General features: G+C 66.4%; 1 protein-coding gene across 5 annotated transcripts in view; it reads left to right on the forward strand.

The window, feature by feature from the left end:
- Agap3 (ArfGAP with GTPase domain, ankyrin repeat and PH domain 3) overlaps positions 1 to 17,714 on the forward strand; it is a 45,337-nt gene that overhangs the window by 13,565 nt on the left and 14,058 nt on the right. For 2 of the 5 annotated variants that reach the window (XM_048340471.1, XM_048340472.1), the window contains exons 2-9: positions 8,387 to 8,445; positions 8,689 to 8,776; positions 8,952 to 9,037; positions 9,170 to 9,311; positions 9,819 to 9,953; positions 10,086 to 10,213; positions 11,399 to 11,557; positions 15,037 to 15,129. In XM_048340471.1, coding sequence (XP_048196428.1) covers positions 8,387 to 8,445; positions 8,689 to 8,776; positions 8,952 to 9,037; positions 9,170 to 9,311; positions 9,819 to 9,953; positions 10,086 to 10,213; positions 11,399 to 11,557; positions 15,037 to 15,129 — 890 coding nt within the window. Of the gene's footprint in view, positions 1 to 8,386; positions 8,446 to 8,688; positions 8,777 to 8,951; positions 9,038 to 9,169; positions 9,312 to 9,818; positions 9,954 to 10,085; positions 10,214 to 11,398; positions 11,558 to 11,971; positions 12,112 to 13,957; positions 14,874 to 15,036; positions 15,130 to 17,714 lie in introns of those variants that run through there. The other 3 variants (XM_048340474.1, XM_048340475.1, XM_048340476.1) reach the window with 3 other exon arrangements.

Here is a 17,714-nt window from a genome sequence, read left to right on the forward strand (position 1 = left end):
GGATTGTGAGGAGGTGGCCGTGTAGCCCAGACCTCTTCTGTAAAGACAGCTCTCCCATGCCTTTCTTAGCATCACCCTCATCTTGTGGCCGTGTCTCACACGTTACAGCCCATTAGAGAACTAACAGATGCAGGGACGCGCCGCTTCCCACAGCCCGCGTGTACCGGATAGTTAACATGCCTCTTCTGCGGAGACCTTCCTACAAGTTGATAAGAAAAACAGCTCTGAGAACCCAGGAGGAAAATAAGCGAAGAATAGAACCAGGAAGACACGAAGAGAAAATGCACGTTGTTGATCAGCGTGAAGAATGTCCCCTTGCTAGTGATCGGGAAAACACACACCCAGAGAGCCAGGTGCCAGCCAGCCCTGGCTGAATCGCGGAGCGTGAGCCGTGACTTCTGACGCCAGCGCGGCTGGGCAGACGGGGCGGGCAGGCCCTCTGTGTCTTGGGTAAGCGCACGGTGAACGAGTTCAGTACCGTCCAGTAACACGAGGCGGTGCAGGCCTTTAAACCCACCATCCTACCTTTGGGAATGTCCTGATGGAAAGAAGACGCGGGGACGCAGACGGCGAGGGCAGCCGGCCTCGCCCCGGGAGCAGCGGAATCATCGACGGAATGTCCGCACTGTTTGAGAGCAAGCTGGGTCATCCCCCTGGGCCCAGGGGCTACATGAGTGTTCAGTAGGCCGCTGGCCCCTGGTACCCTGGGCCCGGAGGTTTAGGGACAGCCTGGGGCAGGGTCTTGTTTCGGGGAGAGGGAGACACGTGAGAAGGAACAGCACATTGCAGAGAGGCACGTGGGCGTGTGTCAGAGAGGTGTTTGTTCTGGATGTGTTACATTGTGTTTCCAAACTCTGGGATTAAACAATTTAAACCACTGACAAAGCGTAGAGGTTGCCCACCTGTGTTCCTCTCTTTCTGTTTCCTGGGGAACAGTCTTCCTCTTTTTGTGGTTGTTTCTGGGGTTTTTTTGTTGTTGTTTTGTGCCAAGCCTGGAGCTTGAACTCAGGGCCTGGCCACTGTCCCGAGCTCTTTTGTTCAAGGCTGCCACTCTGCCACTTGAGCCACAGTTCCACAGCTGGGTTTTTGTTGGTTAGATAGAGGCAAGAGCCTCACAGACTTCCCTGCCTGGGCCGGCTTTGCATGGCCATCCTCAGGTCTCAGCCTTCGGAGCGACTAGGATCGGTGTGGGCCAACAGGGCCTGGCTCGACTGTGAGTTTCCAACATGTTGGTGTTGCCTGAGATACAGAGCTGCCCGGCCTCCGGACTGCACCACATGCCGTGAACATTGGCCGTCTAGGCTAGCCCTGCGCTGCTGCCTGCCCTCCTCAGGGCTGCTTAGCCGGGAAGCTTCGATCCGTCTCCACACCTTGTAGTGGTGGCCCAGGCTTCGAGGGGGGCTTGGGGATGGGAAGTGAGTGGGAAGGAACCCTGGGGACAGGTCTTTTTTGAAGGGAAAGCCAGGGCTGGAGGTCCGGGGAGGAAGGAAGGGAGGAGGGTAAGTGGAGACTGAGGGATGGATTGCGACTCCAGAGACGCTAGGGCTCTGGCTGGTCCCCAGTCCGCAGAGGTCTCTGGAGGCCCAGGAAGCGGTAGCCAGAACCGAGGAGACCAAGCTTTCTGGCCAGCTGACCCAGTGACCTGGATTCACATCACCAATTGGCTTGGGGACCTTCAGTGAGTTTTTGTCCTCTAGGCTTTGTGATTCCGTACTGTAAAAGGGATCTGTTCACTGGAGGCACGGGCCCAAGGGGTAGACCACCGGCCTCAAATGGGTGGATTGTGGGTGTGTCTCCACTGCTGGGAGGGTGTCCTGGGCTCACGTGTGCCGGTGCTCAGAGGGGCCTAGGGGGCCCGCGGTGGGTTGGGCACAGGCCAGAGGCAGTTTGCCATCAGACCCTTGGGATGAGGTGAGAATGCACTTTAGAAACCCATTTGGTGGCTGGGCTCGTTGGGCTTCAGACAGACTGTGTGTGTGTGTTGGGGATTTTTTTGAGAGAGAGAGAATCTCGTGCAGCCCAGGTTGGTCTGAAACCGGTGATCCTCGCGTGTCTGCCTCCCCCACGCTGAAGTGCTGACAGGAGAGGAGCAGGCCACCGCATCGGGCTGGACATTCAGAAGCGGTCTGAGGCGGTGCCCCAAAGGCACCGTGCAGTTCAGGGCTGTGCGTGCACGAAGGGACAGACCTTCTGTGTCCTGAAACACCTTTGCAAGACACTGCTGCGGCTGCAGCCGCCGGGACCCCCAAGAGGATTAGAGATGGAAGAGAACCGCGTTTGCACTCCAGGCCCCGCACACACTGGTGCCGCCTCTAGAGAGGAGCCACTGACCAAGAAGGGCCTGACTTGCTGACTTCTTGGGAGATTCGGACGTGGCGTGCTCCAGAGGTCCTTAGCGGACATTTGGTACTTCCCTCAGTGCCGTGGTCCTGCATCCAGGGATGTCCTGAGAACCCCCCCACCCCCCCATGTTGGAGGAATCATGCACACAGAGACCTGGACACCTCAGCGTTGACCAGAGAATCTGTAGTCCTGGGCCTTGTCTAGGCAGCTTGGGACAGCTCAGCTCCGCCTCTGGGCATCAGTGCCATTGCTTGTAAGAGGACAGAAGCAGGCCGTAGATTCTGGACCTCTTCCCTACTTCCCACGGGCTCACCTGCGTGGGCACTGCCTTTTCCTGGAACGTTTGGGCGTTTCCCAGGGCCACCGTGACAAAGCAGCAAGACCCAGGTGTCTTCAAGCAGCTGCAGTGTGCTGTCTGCCGTCCTAGAGGGAAGAAGGCGAGCGTGGGTGTTACCGCTTGCAAAGACGGGGTCCTCAAGGCTGGCCCTGCGGCACCCAGGGACTCTTGCCTCCTCCTTCCTCCTCCTTCCTCCTCCTTCCTCCTCCTCCCCTCATGCCCAGCCCGGAGACCTGTGCAGAGAGAACTGGAGCTGCGGTTGCCGCACACATCCACCCTCGGGGAGCCGGACGCCTCCCGGGCCCGCGGACTTCCTGTGGAGTCGGCACTCGCCCCGCTGCGGGAAGATGCTCTGCTGCCACCGTGTGGAGGAAGAGCCTGGCTGCTCCGGGAGGCTGCTGTGGCCCTGGCACAGAAAAGCCACTGGGAGAATCCGGAAGAGCTTCCCTGCGGCGCCAGCCACGAGTTCCGGGGAGACGCTCGTCCCCCGTGTCTTGGAGGAGGCTGTCGCCCGGCTCCCGGGCACTGCCTGGGCCCGGTGCTTATCGGCCCATCGGCAGCGGCTGCCCTTAGCCTCCTCCGCAGGACGAGGGTCCTCACGTTTCGCTCACCCGGGGTCCTTCTCCTTCTCTGGCCGGGACACGCCTCTGGTGCGCCCGGGCAGCACACCTGAGGTCCAGGCCAGCCCGCTCAGCCAGCTGTTGTGCACATCTGGAATCAGGTCTTTCTTTCTCCTGGTTTCCGGGCACTCAGGCGAAGAAAGGGGCTGCTTGGTGCCCACCTCCTGCGGTCTGCCCTGGGAAGAAGGTGCTCATGCTGACCTGAAGTCCACGCAGCAGGGATCCACTGTCCTCCAGAGACATCCACACGCGGAACCTCCCCGCCCGGGGCCTGCTCCGACGGAGGTCTGTGCTGAGAGCATTTTAGAGCAGCCTGTTTGCTCCGGCCCGGTGGGTAATGACCCCGTGGGTAGGGGCTGTGGGGAGCCCCACGCGCGGTTTGATACTTAAGCCTTTCTAGCAGAATCCTGTCGGATACAAGAGAAGCCACGCCCCCCAGTCTGGGCTGACCCAATGAGGAGAAGGGGTGTGTACCTATACTGCTGTTTTTGGAGGGCATCTGTCTGATCTAATGTCATGAGACATGTGTGTGTGTGTGTGTGCGTGTGTGTGTGCACACTTGTACCGACCCTGGGGTTTGGTTTGAACGGAGGGCCTAAGCACTCATTCATTATCCCTTTGTTTTTTTCATTCAGGGCTAGCACCCTTACTACTTGAACCACAGATCTACTTCTGTCTTGGTGGTGGTTAGTTGGAAATAAGGGTCTTATGGACTTTTTACCCAGGCTGGCTTTGAACCATGTAGCTAGCTAGCCAGTTACAGGCTTGAGCCATCAGTGCCTAGCTCAAGAGACGTTTATGTAAGAGCAGGTGTCCTTCGCGATGTAGTTTCTCTGGGTCAGGCAATTTCTGGGAACCAGGGATAAGAAAGAGGGGTTGGGGCTGGGAATACGGCCTACTGGCAAGAGCGCTTCCCTCGTGTACATGAAGGCCTGGGTTCGATTCCTCAGCACCACATACACAGAAAAGGTCAGAAGTGGCGCTGTGGCTCAAGTGGCAGAGTGCTAGCCTTGAGCGGGAAGAAACCAGGGACAGTGCTCAGGCCCTGAGTTCAAGCCCCAAGACTGGCAAAAAAGAAAGAGGGTTTGGCCCAGTGAGGAAGAGGAAGCCATCCAGTCCAGCTTGGGAAAGTGATCAAGGCGGGGGGGGGGGGGGCGACACTGGGCATGGCGTCTTTTCTCGAGTATGCACCAGCATGTGTGGAGGTAAGACCTACTCTGCTGTTTGCCCACTGAGAGGGCTGAAAATCGGGTCACCAGTTAAACACCTTGTCCCCTATCCTCCTCCAGTCCCCACACGCTGGCTTCCCCGGCCACTGTTTGGCTTGTTTTGATCGGCTTGGGCGTGTCGATGATCGGCAGTTCTCTTCCTGTGATGAAGGGTGATTCCTCCTGGTGTGTGTCGATCAGCTGGGTGGACCGATGCAGCCGGGGAAGCTCAGGCGGAGCGGCCTCCTGCCCTGAAGATCGCTCAGGAAGGCTGCCAGCTTACGGTTGGAGAACATGAGTGTTGGCGTGTATTCCTGGCCCCAGGCCTGCCTGAGAATCCTGGGAAAGGGCCCCTCGGTGGAACCACCTATGGCAGAAGCAGCCATCCTCCCATTGTTAATAACTAGTCCCACAAGAATGTTAAGTGCCTTGAGATATCCAGCCCAGGACTTGGGTGTTCCCAACCCTCCTTTCCAGGAGCACCTCGGATGGAGAGGCCCTGCTTTCCCCGCATTCCCCAGCCCCCTCTGGAATGTGCCTCTTTGATCTTACCCCGCTGGTTGGGACCAGGGGTGGGAATGGACTCAGGAAGCTGAGAGGCATGTCTGAGTTGGGTTGGACTGGGTGGAGGAAACCTGGAAGGGTGATCTTTCCAGGGACACTCAAACACTAGTCCTACCCCTCTCCCCCAGACGCAATTCGCCTTGTTGAGGCCCCCTGTGGACTAGGAAAACTGGTCCTGGGGCCTGGGAGAGGAGTGACGTGGGCAGTGTAGTAACCCATCTCAGCACAGAACCTGTCCACCTCCGGGGTGACCCTGGATTTCCTGGGGGTCTGAGGTAGCCCACCAGCAAGCATGGGGCCACAGGAGTCCTCAGAAGTGAGTCACTCATCCAGAACGATAATCCCAGTCCAAAGGTTACTTTTTTCTTTTTTGTTGCCCAGTGCTGGAGTTTGAACTCAGGTCTCCGGTGCTGTTTCTTAGCCTTTTCACTCAAGGCTACAGCTCTACTTCCAGCTTTTTCTGCTTCATTGGAGATAAGAGTCTCACCAACGTTTCCTGCCCACCCAGGCCAGGCTTGGAACCACCATCCTCAGATCTCAGCCTCCTGAGTAGCTCAGATTACGGGCGTGAGCCACGGTGGCCCGGCCTGAGGTTACCTTTTGATTTTCCTGCTGCCCTTAGGCAGCACCACCCTTACCCAGTCCAGACAGATGAGTATCTTCTGGATTTTATAATCTCCAAAGGGAAAAAATGACAGCCTCAGTTATCAGCAGCCAGCAGTAGCACCCAGCAACTCTTGGGAGCCCCAGACTGCGATAGGATCGCCCCAGTTCACAGGGGGGAGACCGAGGGCCCCCATGGCACAGGGCCTGCCTCTCCGCCATCCATGTCCCCCCCTCCTCTCGCCCTCCCACCTTTGGACGGTTCCTTTGGAGAAAAAGAAAATACAGTCGTCCGCGTGTGCTGTACCCCAGGACTGTTATTTATTTGGCCTGTTCCTAATGACAGCTCCTCACCTACCTGCCTGCCCAGTGCTAGGAGGAGCCCGGGGCTGGAATTTCCTGTTTTCTGAGGGCTCCGGGGGCTGCCCCGGCAGGCCGGGCTCCCCTGGGCTGCCGCCGCCGCCGTTCCCGGCGGTTCCAGGCCAGACTTGCCGCCTCTCCCGGCGGGGCTGGCGGGCTCCCAGCCGCTCCAGGTCTGGGCTTGCCGGCCGGAGGTTGGAGGAGTGGAGGGACTCGAGCGACCGGCCCACACCAGGTGCCGGGAGGCCGGAGGTCCGTGCGCCCCCCCGGCCGCGCGGCCCCGGCCAGGGCGCCCCCCAGCCCGGCGCCCCCCTCCCCACCATGGGCCTGGCCCCCGCCCGCGGGCCCTGAGCATGGAGCGGGGCCGCCCGCGGGCCGGCAGCAGCGGCAGCGGGGAGCGGCCCGCCGCCTGCCGCCGCGCCCTCAGCGTGTGCGACTCGCTGGACCTGCACGGCGCCCCGACGGCCCCGACGGCCCCGGCCCCCGCCGACCGCGCAGCGCCGACCGCGCCGCCGCCGCCCTGCAGGCCGCCCTGCGCGCCGCGCGCGAGCAGCCGCCCCGGCCGCGGAGCCTGTGCGCGGGGGGCCCCGCGCCCGCGCCCGCGCCCCCGCCGCCGCCCTCCGCCGGGGCCCGCGGCCTGCTGCTCGGCCTCCTGCGCCCGCGCCGGGCCCGCGGCCGGGGCCCCACGCGGACTCGCCGCCGCCCAGCCCCGCGCCCGGCCCGCCCCGGCGCCCGCCGCGCCCCGCCAGCATGACGTTCCTGGAGGTGAACCGGCTGGAGCTGGCGGGCGAGGCGGGCGCGGCGGGCGCGGGGCTGGGCCGGGCGGGCAGCGCGGGCTTCCTGCGCGGCGCCTCGCTGTGGAGCAGCCAGCGCTGGCCGGTGTTCCGGGGCGCCGGCGGGGGGCCCCGGCGCGGCGGCGGGGGCGGCGGCCTGTCCGCGCTCCGCAAGAGCTTCAGCTTCCGCCTGCGCCGCGGCCAGGAGATCCGGCGCGCCGAGTCGGGGGCGCTGCCCGCCCGGCCCGGCCCCGCGCCCCGCGCCCGCGCCCGCAGCGACGGCGACGCCGCCTCCCTGGCCGCCTTCCCCTGCCGCCGCGACGCCCCCCGGGCGCCCCCCGACGCCCCCCGGCCCCGCGCCGCCGCCGGACTCTGGAAGCTGCTCACCGGCCGCTTCCGACGCCGGGAGCCCGCGCCCGCCGCGCCCCCCGCGCCGCTGTGGTGCCGCCGGGCAGCCGCGTCCCCCGGGCTCCTGGGCGCCCCGAGCGGTAAGGGGGGGGGGGACGACACCGCCCGCCCCGGCGGCTTCTCTGCTTGGAGTCTGGCGGGGAGCAGGGCCTGCGTGACGGGCGGGTGGGTGGGCCGGGGGCGGGCTGGGTGTGTGTCCGTCCCCCCCCCCCCAGTGCCCTCAGAGCCCGGGCGGCGTCGGGGGACAGCAGCAGTGTCCCCAGGGGAGGTGCGGGGCGGAGGAGGACTGGAGGCCGGAGCAGGCCCTGGCACTGCCCGGAGTGTCCTGGAGAATAGGAAAAGGGCCTGGGTTCCAATGTGGAACCCCCCCTCCCCCTTTGGGGGAATCGCCCCTCGGGAGCGGAAGGACCCCTGCCCGGGTGTGTCAGCTAGGCCCGCCTCTGCAGCCGGGTGGGGGACTGCTTGTGGACTGGGTGGGGATCACGCCCCTGGGATGACCCGGGGGCAGTGCCGGGGAGTCCCTGCGGGGGGAGGAGAAGCCAGTGCTGCTTGATTGACCCAGGCGGCCCGGGCGGGCTGGATGGTAAGGGGGGAGAGCACTGAAGAGCTGGGACTTTGTCTTGCCTGAGTCCAGGGGCCCCTGGTGGGTGCCTGGAGAGGTCTGAAGGCAGGCAGCCTGGAGTCTGGTGTAGGAGGAGGTCGGGGCGGAGGCCTGGCTGCGGCGCCTCCAGAACAGGGCTAGGCGAGGCTCCTCCCTCTTCACCTTGGCCCAGGAATGCGGCGGGTGCCCCACCCTGCCAGGGGTGAGCTGTTGCTACTCGCAGAAGGCCGGTCCCTCCGCCAGGGCCCTGCCCACATGGGGTCTGAGATCACTCCCGGGTGGGAGGCCAGGGCGGCTGGGGCGTGAAGGAATGGAGGCAGATGGAGGCAGCGCGTAGGTCCGGGGCCGGGGACCCTTGGCCCCCGTGGGGTCCTGGAGGTTCTTCTTCGCCTCGTCGGTCAGGGAAAGAGCCTTTGCTCTCCGTGAGCGCGGCTTGAGGGTCTTCCGCCCTTGGAGCGGGGGCGGGCGCGTCGCGCCTGGGCGTGGTGGTGGAGACCGACGCGCGTGCCACGCGCCCGCGGCGTGACAGGTGTGCCTGGACAGCCTGATGAGTGCTTCTGTCTTCACAGACTCGTTCGTGAACAGCCAGGAGTGGACCCTGAGCCGGTCTGTGCCGGAGCTGAAAGTGGTGAGTGGCCTGGTGCGTGGCGGTCCCTGCAGCCCCGCGGCAGGGTGGGCCGGGCTTGGCGGTGCGTGACGGCCCGGGTCTCGCTGCCTCCGGCCGTCGCTCGGCTTCCCTCGGTCCGCCTCGGGTCGATGCGGTGCCTCGGCCCCTCCTCCTCGGCTCCCGTGCTCTCTCCTGTCCCTTCAGCCCTGGCCCTGGCTCTCCCCGGCGTCCTCTGACCGCCGCTGTGCCCCTTTTCTCCTGCAGGGCATCGTGGGGAACCTCTCTAGTGGGAAGTCTGCCCTCGTGCACCGCTATCTGACGGGGACGTATGTCCAGGAGGAGTCCCCGGAAGGTGAGTGTCACTGGCTGGCCCCTGGGCGCTTTCTCCAGTTGGCGCCCGTGTGGGGCTCGAGTCCTTTCCTCCCTGGTCCTTCTTCTACCTTCTCTTCCGGGGGGTTCTGCTCGGCCTGGCCCCCGTGGGCCCTTTTTCCCCCGGTGGGTCCTGACCTCTTCACGCTCTGCTCTAGGGGGTCGGTTTAAGAAAGAGATTGTGGTGGATGGCCAGAGTTACCTGCTGCTGATCCGAGACGAAGGCGGCCCCCCCGAGCTCCAGGTGACGGCTCCCCCCCATCCTGTGGGGAGGGGGGTCGGGTTGTAGTTTGGGGAGAGGGGCGCCCCAGGGTCTGCTCGGGGGGCCGGATGGGGGGGGCGTGCTACGTGAATAACCGCGCTTGCTCTCCCGTAGTTTGCCGCCTGGGTGGACGCGGTAGTGTTCGTATTCAGCCTGGAGGACGAGATCAGCTTCCAGACGGTGTATAACTACTTCCTGCGGCTCTGCAGCTTCCGCAATGCCGGCGAGGTGCCCATGGTGCTGGTGGGCACTCAGGGTGAGGCGGGGCCTGTCCGGCCAGCAGGGGGTGGGGCCAGCCAGGTGACCGAGGCCTCGGTGGGCGGGCCCCTGACTGAGGGGGGCCTTTCCTTGGCTCTTCCCTGGGCGAGTCCCGCAGTGGGTGTCACAAGTGGATATGGGTGTGTGTGTGTGTACACGTGTGCGCGCGCGCGCGTGTACGCGTGCCAGTAGTGGAGCTTAAATTCAGCCTGGAATACCGTTCCTGCCTGGGCTGACCTCACGCCTCTCTCCTTAGAGCTCAGCCTCCCGAGTAGTAGAGCTGGGATTATAGGCATGAGCCAGGAGCGCGGGGCGGGGCGGGGCGGGGGGGGGTTAAGTTGTCCCCCCGTATCCCACTCGGCAAGACAGTCACGAAATGAAATGAGGTCCAGGCCTCCACGGTCTCGGTGCTCTATGTACCCCACTTGCCCGTCCATCCATCCCAACCCTACCGAGCCTCCGCCCCGCTGTCCGTCAGCTGAGTTAGCTCCTCCCTCTTCCACAGACGCCATCAGTGCCGCCAATCCCCGGGTCATTGACGACAGCCGGGCCCGCAAGCTGTCCACAGACCTAAAGCGCTGCACCTACTACGAGACCTGTGCCACCTACGGGCTCAATGTGGAGCGCGTCTTCCAGGATGGTAACGCGGGGTGCCCCCCCCCCCAGCCGGGCGTGGGGCCGCTCCCTGGCGACAGAGCGTGAGGGGAGGCGCCCGGCTGGTTCATTGGCCCCTCTCTCTGGCGGGTAGACTTGACTCTGCTGTCCCTTACAGTGGCCCAGAAAGTAGTGGCCTTGCGGAAGAAGCAGCAGCTGGCCATCGGGCCCTGCAAGTCCCTGCCCAACTCGCCCAGCCACTCGGCTGTGTCCGCCGCCTCCATCCCGGCCGTGCACATCAATCAGGTGCGGTCATACTCTGTGCTCGCTGGCCCCGTGTCCACATTCCTGCCTCCCCCTCCTCCCCCCCTCCTCCCCCCCCCCCCCGCCCCGTCTCCCTCAGCCCCTGGCTTTGCATGCGGCCTCTGCGTGGGTCCTGGGTTCTGCGCCGTGGCGGCCGCCTTGCTTCACTCCGTCCAACCCCTGCTCTCCGTCCGCCGTCTGGCCCGTCGGTCGCTTAGGCCGGGACCACGTAGGCAAACACGAGCTCCGGCTACCGAGCGCTCTTAGAACCATCAGAGCCTCTGCCGCCTGCGGGAACCGCCCGTGGCGGGCCCCGGAAAGAGAGAGTTCTTTTAGGCCTGGTTGGTGCCAACCCTTGGCAAGATGAGACCGACCCTAGCTCCTCTCCTGGGCCAGCCGTTCCTCCATTCGCCCGCGGCCTCCCGACGAGGAGGACGCCGGGGGCAGCCGCGTCCCCCGCCCCCTGGCCGGGCTCACGTTCCGGGAGATCACTCACTCACGCCGTCAGGGGAGGGCTGGCTCTTGGCCCCATGTGGCTCTTCTGGGGGTCGGAGCCGGGTCCGGCAGCCACCTCCCCCCCCGCCCCCCAGTAATACCAGTTGGACCATTGTCCACACGCTGGCCCTCGTTGGGATTAATTTCGGGCGTTGGGCAGGCGCGGGGCCGGTGCCAGAGGTGCGTCCCCCCCCCCCGTCAGTGAGAATGCCCTCCGCTGCCAGTCCCGGGACAGGCCCTCGGTGCCGTCCTGTGCGTCCTGCGTGTGCCTTCTGTCTCGTTCTTTCCCTCTCTCCACCCCTCGCCCGGCAGCCTGGGCTCCGTCCTGCTCCCTTCCCTGCCACGCACGTCACCAAAGCGAACCTGGGATTCCCCCAGGACCCCGAGCTCCGCTCTGCCCGCAGCAGCCGTCTTCCTCCTCCCCCCGCGTCCCCGCTCCCCTTCCCCACCCCCCACCCCCACCTCACTGACTCTGAGCGTCCACGTGCCCCCCTGTTCGGCACTGTGGGGGGGCCCAGGCCTCTTGACGTGGCACCAGTCCACGTCGGCTCCCTCCACTACCACCCATAACAGCCAGGGGCCCTGGTGCCACCCCAGGCCGGGGTCCCTGCTGCTCGCTGCAGGGGTCCCCAGCCCCCCCCCGCCCCGTCGCCCTGCGCCCCCCCCCCCTCAGCAGCCCTCTTCTGTCCTTAGGCCACGAATGGCGGCAGCAGCGCCTTCAGCGACTACTCGTCCTCCGTCCCCTCCACCCCTAGCATCAGCCAGCGGGAGCTGCGCATCGAGACCATCGCCGCCGCCTCCACCCCCACGCCCATCCGCAAGCAGTCCAAGCGGCGCTCCAACATCTTCACGGTACGTGCCCCGCCCTCCTTCCCGCCCAGCCGCCGCCGCCGCCGCGCCGAGCTCCCGGCCAGGGGGGCAGGAGGGTGCCGCCACCCGCCGGCCCCTCGCCGGCACCGAGACACGCACGGCTCCCGGAGGCGCCTCACGGGGCCTCCTGCCAGCCCTGGAGGGCTTCCCTTTCCCGACTCTCCACCCGTGAGCGCCCACGCGCACGGCCCCGCAGCCTCCCCCGCCCCCCACGCCCCCGCCAGCCCCCAGGGGGTTTCTGTGTCGGCATGAAGGGGGTCTCTCTGCACTCACGGCCTAATTCACCCTGACCCCCCGCTTTGATTCAACAGCTAATGAACCGGAGGCCGGAAGGCTGTTTGCCCAAGGCGACACAGAGAGTTAGCTGGCCGAGCTAGAGTCAGCCAGGCCTCCCAGGTCCGCCTTCCGGCTCTTTTTCCGTTACCCCACTGCCGAGGGGAACTTTCATGCTTCCCACCCACCGCTGTGATTGGTTTAACAAAGGCTTAGCCATCTTTTCCTGGGCTTCACCACGCTGCCTCGTGCCTCCCGCTCAGGTTTGTCCCGTCTCCTTGTGAGCTCCTTGCCCCTCCCCACCAGCCTCGCCCCCGCCCGGGGTCCCACGGGCCTCTCTGCCCTGGGCCAGACCCGTCAACTCTCGGGTCCCTACGCCCGCCGTCCCTCGGTTCCGGATTTTAGACCCCGGCCCTGCCTCCCCCCCTCCCCCCCTTCCCTCTGGCCCCCCCGCTGGGCCCTGGCTGGACGGTCTCCAGGAGCCCTGGCCAGAAAAAGGTGGGTGAGCCACCCCGTCCTCCGCATCACTGTGCGCACCGGTGGCCTTCTGGGAGCCGGGGTTGGGCTCCTCGGCCTGGGCCCGAGTCCAGCTGGCCCGGCCCGACCCTGGGGACCCTGCCCAGACAGAGCCGGCCCTCCCGGGCCTCGCTCCTCCCCGCTCTCCCTCCCCTGCCGCTGCCCCCTCCGCTCACCAGCGCTGTGTGTGCCTCTCCCTGCGCGCGCGCGTGTGCATGGGCGCACGCGTGTGTGTGTGTGTGCGTGTGTGCGTGCGCGCACACCGGCCCCTTTCCCCCATGGCTGCTGCTTCCGCTGCGCTTGCCCGCCCTCCCCCCCAGACCCGCAGCTTCCTTGTGTTCTGCTCTGTTCCACCACCGAGGCGGCGCTCAGAGCCTCGGTGCCCCCGCGCGTGCCCCCCGCCCGCCTCGGCCGCTCCCCTGGGGCCCCGGGCGCCCCCGGGCTCGTCTCTATCATCCGCTGCCATTCTTAACCTCCCACCTTGCCCTGCTGGCTGGCTGGACACCCCCCCACCCCCGCTCCTCCTCCCGTGCCTGGCTCCCCGGCCTCGCGCGCCCGGCCCCTCCACGCCCGCCCCGTGTGCTCTGCCGCTGCCTGCCTTCCACCGCGCTGCCGCCACGGCCCCCCCCCCCCCGCTTCCCCCCTCCATCCTCACGGCGCCCACTTCTCCTCTCCATCGCTCCCATGGGGCTCTCCCTCGCGCCAGGGCCCCCGAGGCGGTCTCGAGGCATGTCTGTCTCCGTGGGCGTATCTTGGGAACCCCCCCCCCATTCTTGCTGTTGGCATCACACCCGCTCAAGGGGAACCCCTGGTGTCCCCCTCACCCCGCGGCTGGCGACGCCCCCCGCTGGGCATGGTTGTGATGTCTGCGAGTCTGCCCCTGCCGCCACGTGCGCATCGTGGTCACTTCACCCCGGTTCCGGTGTCTGTCCTCCGGGATGCCGCTCCCCGCCCCCCCCCCGGGGGTCCCGGGCTCTCTCTGATGGACGGTGGGCAGCCGCTTGGCTCGCCAGCCCGGTGGGGGTGGGGCTGCCCCGCGCTCGTCCCGAGCAGCGGCTCTGTCTGGGGATCCAGTGGCACAGTGGTCCTGAGCCCGAGGGGCAGGGGGCACGGCCGTCCGGGCTGCGGTGCCTGGGACGGGATGGGGGGGCAGGTGCCGGCCGCGGAGCCGCTGGGCGGCCATTTCCTCTCTGGCAGTTCTTGGCCCAGTTCTTCCTGCTCCCGCCCCGCCCCCCCCCCCCCGCTGGGCTTTCTCCCACGCCGGCCGCCCTTGCAAGCCCCGCCCCTCGTCCCCGGAAGGGAAGGGGCCTGGGCAGCCGAGTGGGTGGCGGGCGCTCCTGCCCTGCCGACGTGGACTGCCGAGCCGCCCCGGCCCATGGGTGCAACCACCACCACCACCATCACCACCACGACCACCTCCTGCTCCTCCTCCTCCTCCTGCTCCTCCTCCTCCTGCTCCTCCTCCTCCTGCTCCTCTTCATCCGCTGCTGCCTCTCCCCAGGCGCCTGGGTCCTCCGCCCTGACCAGTGCTGACCGACTTGTGCGGGGCTTGAGTATAACTTGCCAAAATCTTTATTCTTTCGATATTTGCAGATATGTGCCACTGTTTCCAACTTTTCATCAACAAAAAGGCCTTTCCAACTCCTTCCAAATTAGAAGACCAGGTGGTGACACAGCACCTCTGGACATTCCCCCTGTGCGGGGCCGGAGCCGGGCCGGGCCCTGGGACTGCTCTCAGATGAGAAGCGGCCGCCGAGCTCCCCGCTCCAGAGACCCACGGGAACCTTTGTAACTAACCCCACCCCCAGGGAGGGCTAGGCCCGCCGGAGCCCGCAGCCCGCGCCGGGGGCCGGCCGGGGACCAGGCCTGGCTGGACGCGCCGGGCTCGCTGCGTGGAGAAGAAGGGGCCCGGCCGGCGCGACGAGGCCCCGAGGGGCGGGGGCGCCCGAGCCCACTGGCCCAGCCGCTCCCGGGGGGCAGCTTTCCTGCCCCTCCCCTCCTCTGCTCCTTCCTGCATGGACTTCTGCCGTTCCTGCTCCTGCTCCGGAAGCCGCCGCCGCCGCCGCCGCGCTTGCCTTGCCCCCCCTCTTTTTGGCCTCCCCCCTCCCCCCCGTTTCCGTAGGATCCGCATTTGGGTGGACTGTGCCCCAGGAGCTCGGCAGGGCGCAGGGCCTCTTCCGGCCTCTCTCCTCTCTCTCTCCATCCACTGTGCCCCCCGGGCCACACGCCGACCTACTCGGCGCCGCTCGCGGCGCGGCGTCCGTGCCGCCAAAACGGGCCGCCTGCCCTCTCTCACTTCCGGACATCCGCTCTCCCCAGTTGTCGTGCCCCGCGCTCCCGGCCCGGCCGGCCCTCGGCCCCCTCCCCCGTCCCCGGCCACCCCTGGGCTGCGCGCTCCTCACGCCCTCGGCGTTTCACGTCCTTGCTCTCTCGTGAGGGGCGGGCCCGGCTCAGTGACCTGTGCTGCTCTGTATGGTGCCGTGTGTAAGAATAAACCCGTTGGAATACTCGTGGTCTCCGTTCCTTCCCGACCCGCCGCCTAGACCCAGGCCCGACCCACGGCTAGGGCTGCCCAGGAAGGGGAGGCAGGTGGGAGGCCTGGGCACCGCAGGCGGGCAGCTCTCCCCTTCCGGGCCCCGGCCCTCTAACGCGCCCCTTCTTTTCTCTTCCAGTCTCGAAAGGGTGCCGACTTGGACCGAGACAAGAAGGCCGCGGAGTGCAAGGTGGACAGCATCGGGAGCGGCCGGGCCATCCCCATCAAGCAGGTCAGCACTTGCCAGCCCCCCCCCCCCCCCCCCCCGTGGGCCGGGACGTGTCTAGATAGGGCGCGGCATCTCTGGGGGGCGGGCGGGCGGGTGGATGTTCCTGGTCCGCCTGCCGCCTCCTGGGTCCGCACAGCTCTGCCTTACGGCCACTGGAGGGCAGCAGAGAGCTACCTGCCGCCTTTTTCTGTGGTTCCCGACTTGCTGGCGGGCGGTGGGAGTCCTGGACCCCTGGCTTAAGGAAGAGAAGAGGGCCCTCTGGGGTCACCTGGGTGACACCTCTGGGTCACCACGCGTTAAAAAGGACACCGTGGGCAGCGCCAACGAGGCTGCCGGTTCCGGTGTGTAGCCCTGAGCTTCACGCGCCTGTCGACTTGCCGGTTTTTGTGCTTGGGCTCAGGACCCGGGTGCCCCCCGAGCTTTTTCGGTTCAAGGCTGGCGTTCTCGGCACTCGGGTCACAGCGCCACTCTCTGGCTCTGGTGCTGGTTTATTGGAGACGGGAGTCTCGCGGACTTGGCTGCCCGGGCGGGCTTTGAACGGTGGTGACCCTCAGATCCCGGCCTCTCGAGTAGCTTGGATTGCAGGCCCATTTGTTTGCTTTGTGCTGATCCTGGGGCTTGAACTCGGGGCCTGGGTGCCGTCCCTGAGCTCCGTGGAGCTTTGTCGGAGCTGGGAACCTCAGACTTTCCTGCTCCGCTTGTCTACACACGGCGATGGCCAGACCTCAGTCCTCCTGAGTGGCTAAGATTGTAGGCGCGCGCCAGCAGCACCTAGCAGACCCTCTTACTGTGAAGGAAATGTAGTTGAGGTGCTACTTTCCCGTCCCTCCTCCGGCTCCTTTCTGAGCCGCTCCCCCGGACGGTGGTCCTCACCCCTGTGCTGGGGGGGGGGGCACCTGTGCCCGAGAAGGCAAGGCCGGCTAGAGGAGTGTGTGCTTGGGAGTGGTTCGCTTACAGCGGGCACCCTGGCCCGGCGCGGTGGGGAGGGGTCTGTGGAGCCCTCGGGGCCTCGGGGACTAGGCTGCCCCAGAGGCCCCGGGGGGCAGCAGCTAGCGGCCAGTCTGCGGTGCCCTTTCCCGTGCTGGTTTGGTACAGAGTTCCTTAGCTTCTGGGGGTTGGAAGGGTTCCATCTCCAGAGGGCCCCGATGCTAGGTATCGAGGCCGGAGGAGGTTGGCATAGGCAGAGCACCGGAGTACGGCCCGGCCTGGGCCTGGGCTCCGTCGTAGCCCTTCTGAGCGGAGCTTGGCGGGCATGTGGTAAAGGTGGGGGTTTCTGATGCTCCCTGAGTCCAACACCCCAGGAGCCACCTCAGGACCCCAGAGGGACCTGGGTGCTGCCTTCCCTCCTTTTTCACTCACGTCTGGCAGGGACTCCCCCCGCGGGTCAGCCTCTGCGTGGTCACTGAAAGAGGCAGAGGGAGGTGTACTGCGGGGGGGGGGTTCAGCTTCCCAGGGGAGGAGAGGGGTGCCGCTGCCCGTAGATAGGAGCACCCCTAAACATCTAAGAAGTGAGCAGAACACTCCTCGTGTGTGCCTGCACCTTCCTGTCTGGGGGTTGGGGGGCTGGGGGCTGGCTTATTTGTTCCTGAGCCCCCTGTGTGGGGGTGGGGGACCGTGTGGAATGGGAGGAAAGCCTGGTGGACTTGCAGTGGGGGTTCTAGGCCAGCCTGGAGTCAGCTGGTGTCTTGGGGGGTTGTCCCGGGAAAGTCCCTTTCCGCACCTCTGCAGTTAGCCCTGTGTGGTGTCCCCGTCCTCCGTCCCCCCCCCCCCCACCGCCCAGAGGCTGCCCAGATCTCCCCTGCCTGGACTGGCCCCACCCCACAGACATCCAGGGCCCTCCCCTTCCCCGCCCTCCCGCCCGCTCTCCTGGGTTCTGCTCCTTCCCCTCCCCCCAGCTCCTGCTGGGAGTGGAGATTGCATTTCAGTTGCCATTTGCATTCCCAATCAATCCGGACTCCGCAATTAAGTCGGCTGGCGGCGCTGGGAGGAGGCGGCGGGGAACAGGTCCTCTGGGGGCCGTCGCCTCCTCCGCACCGCTCCCTATCCGCCCCAGATTGCTTCCTGCTCCGCTGGGCGGCCGGGGAGGGGAGCCGGAGCCCCGCCGCCGCCGCGGGGCTGGAGGGTGGGGACGGATGGACGGGCAGGTGAGAGGTGGGCGGCCCTGGGGCACCCCGCCCACCCCCAACTCCCGAGCCTCATTAAGGAGTGGGGAAGGGGGGAGCGTTCTCCGCCCTCCCTCGCCGAGCTGCCTCCCAGCACCTCGGGACCCCGGCCCCGCCATGCCCGCGCCTCGCCACGCCCGTGCTCTGAACGGAGGCGCCTGGTTGGGGTTGGGCGTGAAGGGCCTGCAGGTGTCAGGGAGGGAAACACGCCCGCGTACCCGGGGGAGCTGGCTGCGGGGAAGGAGGCCCTGGGCTCAGGTGGGAAGTCACCTGACGCTGGAGGCTGCGGAGCTGGGGACCGGGCCCCCGGGAGGCCCCTGCGCCTGCGTCCACCCCTTCCCGGTCCTTCCCTCCAGGGTGGTGGGTGCTCGTCCCTGGGGGCGCTCGTCCTGGGTGGGGTTGCCGCTGTGGCTCGGAATCGCGGGG

This window comes from Perognathus longimembris, chromosome 2 (assembly GCF_023159225.1).
Source record: "Perognathus longimembris pacificus isolate PPM17 chromosome 2, ASM2315922v1, whole genome shotgun sequence".
Taxonomy (NCBI): domain Eukaryota; kingdom Metazoa; phylum Chordata; class Mammalia; order Rodentia; family Heteromyidae; genus Perognathus; species Perognathus longimembris.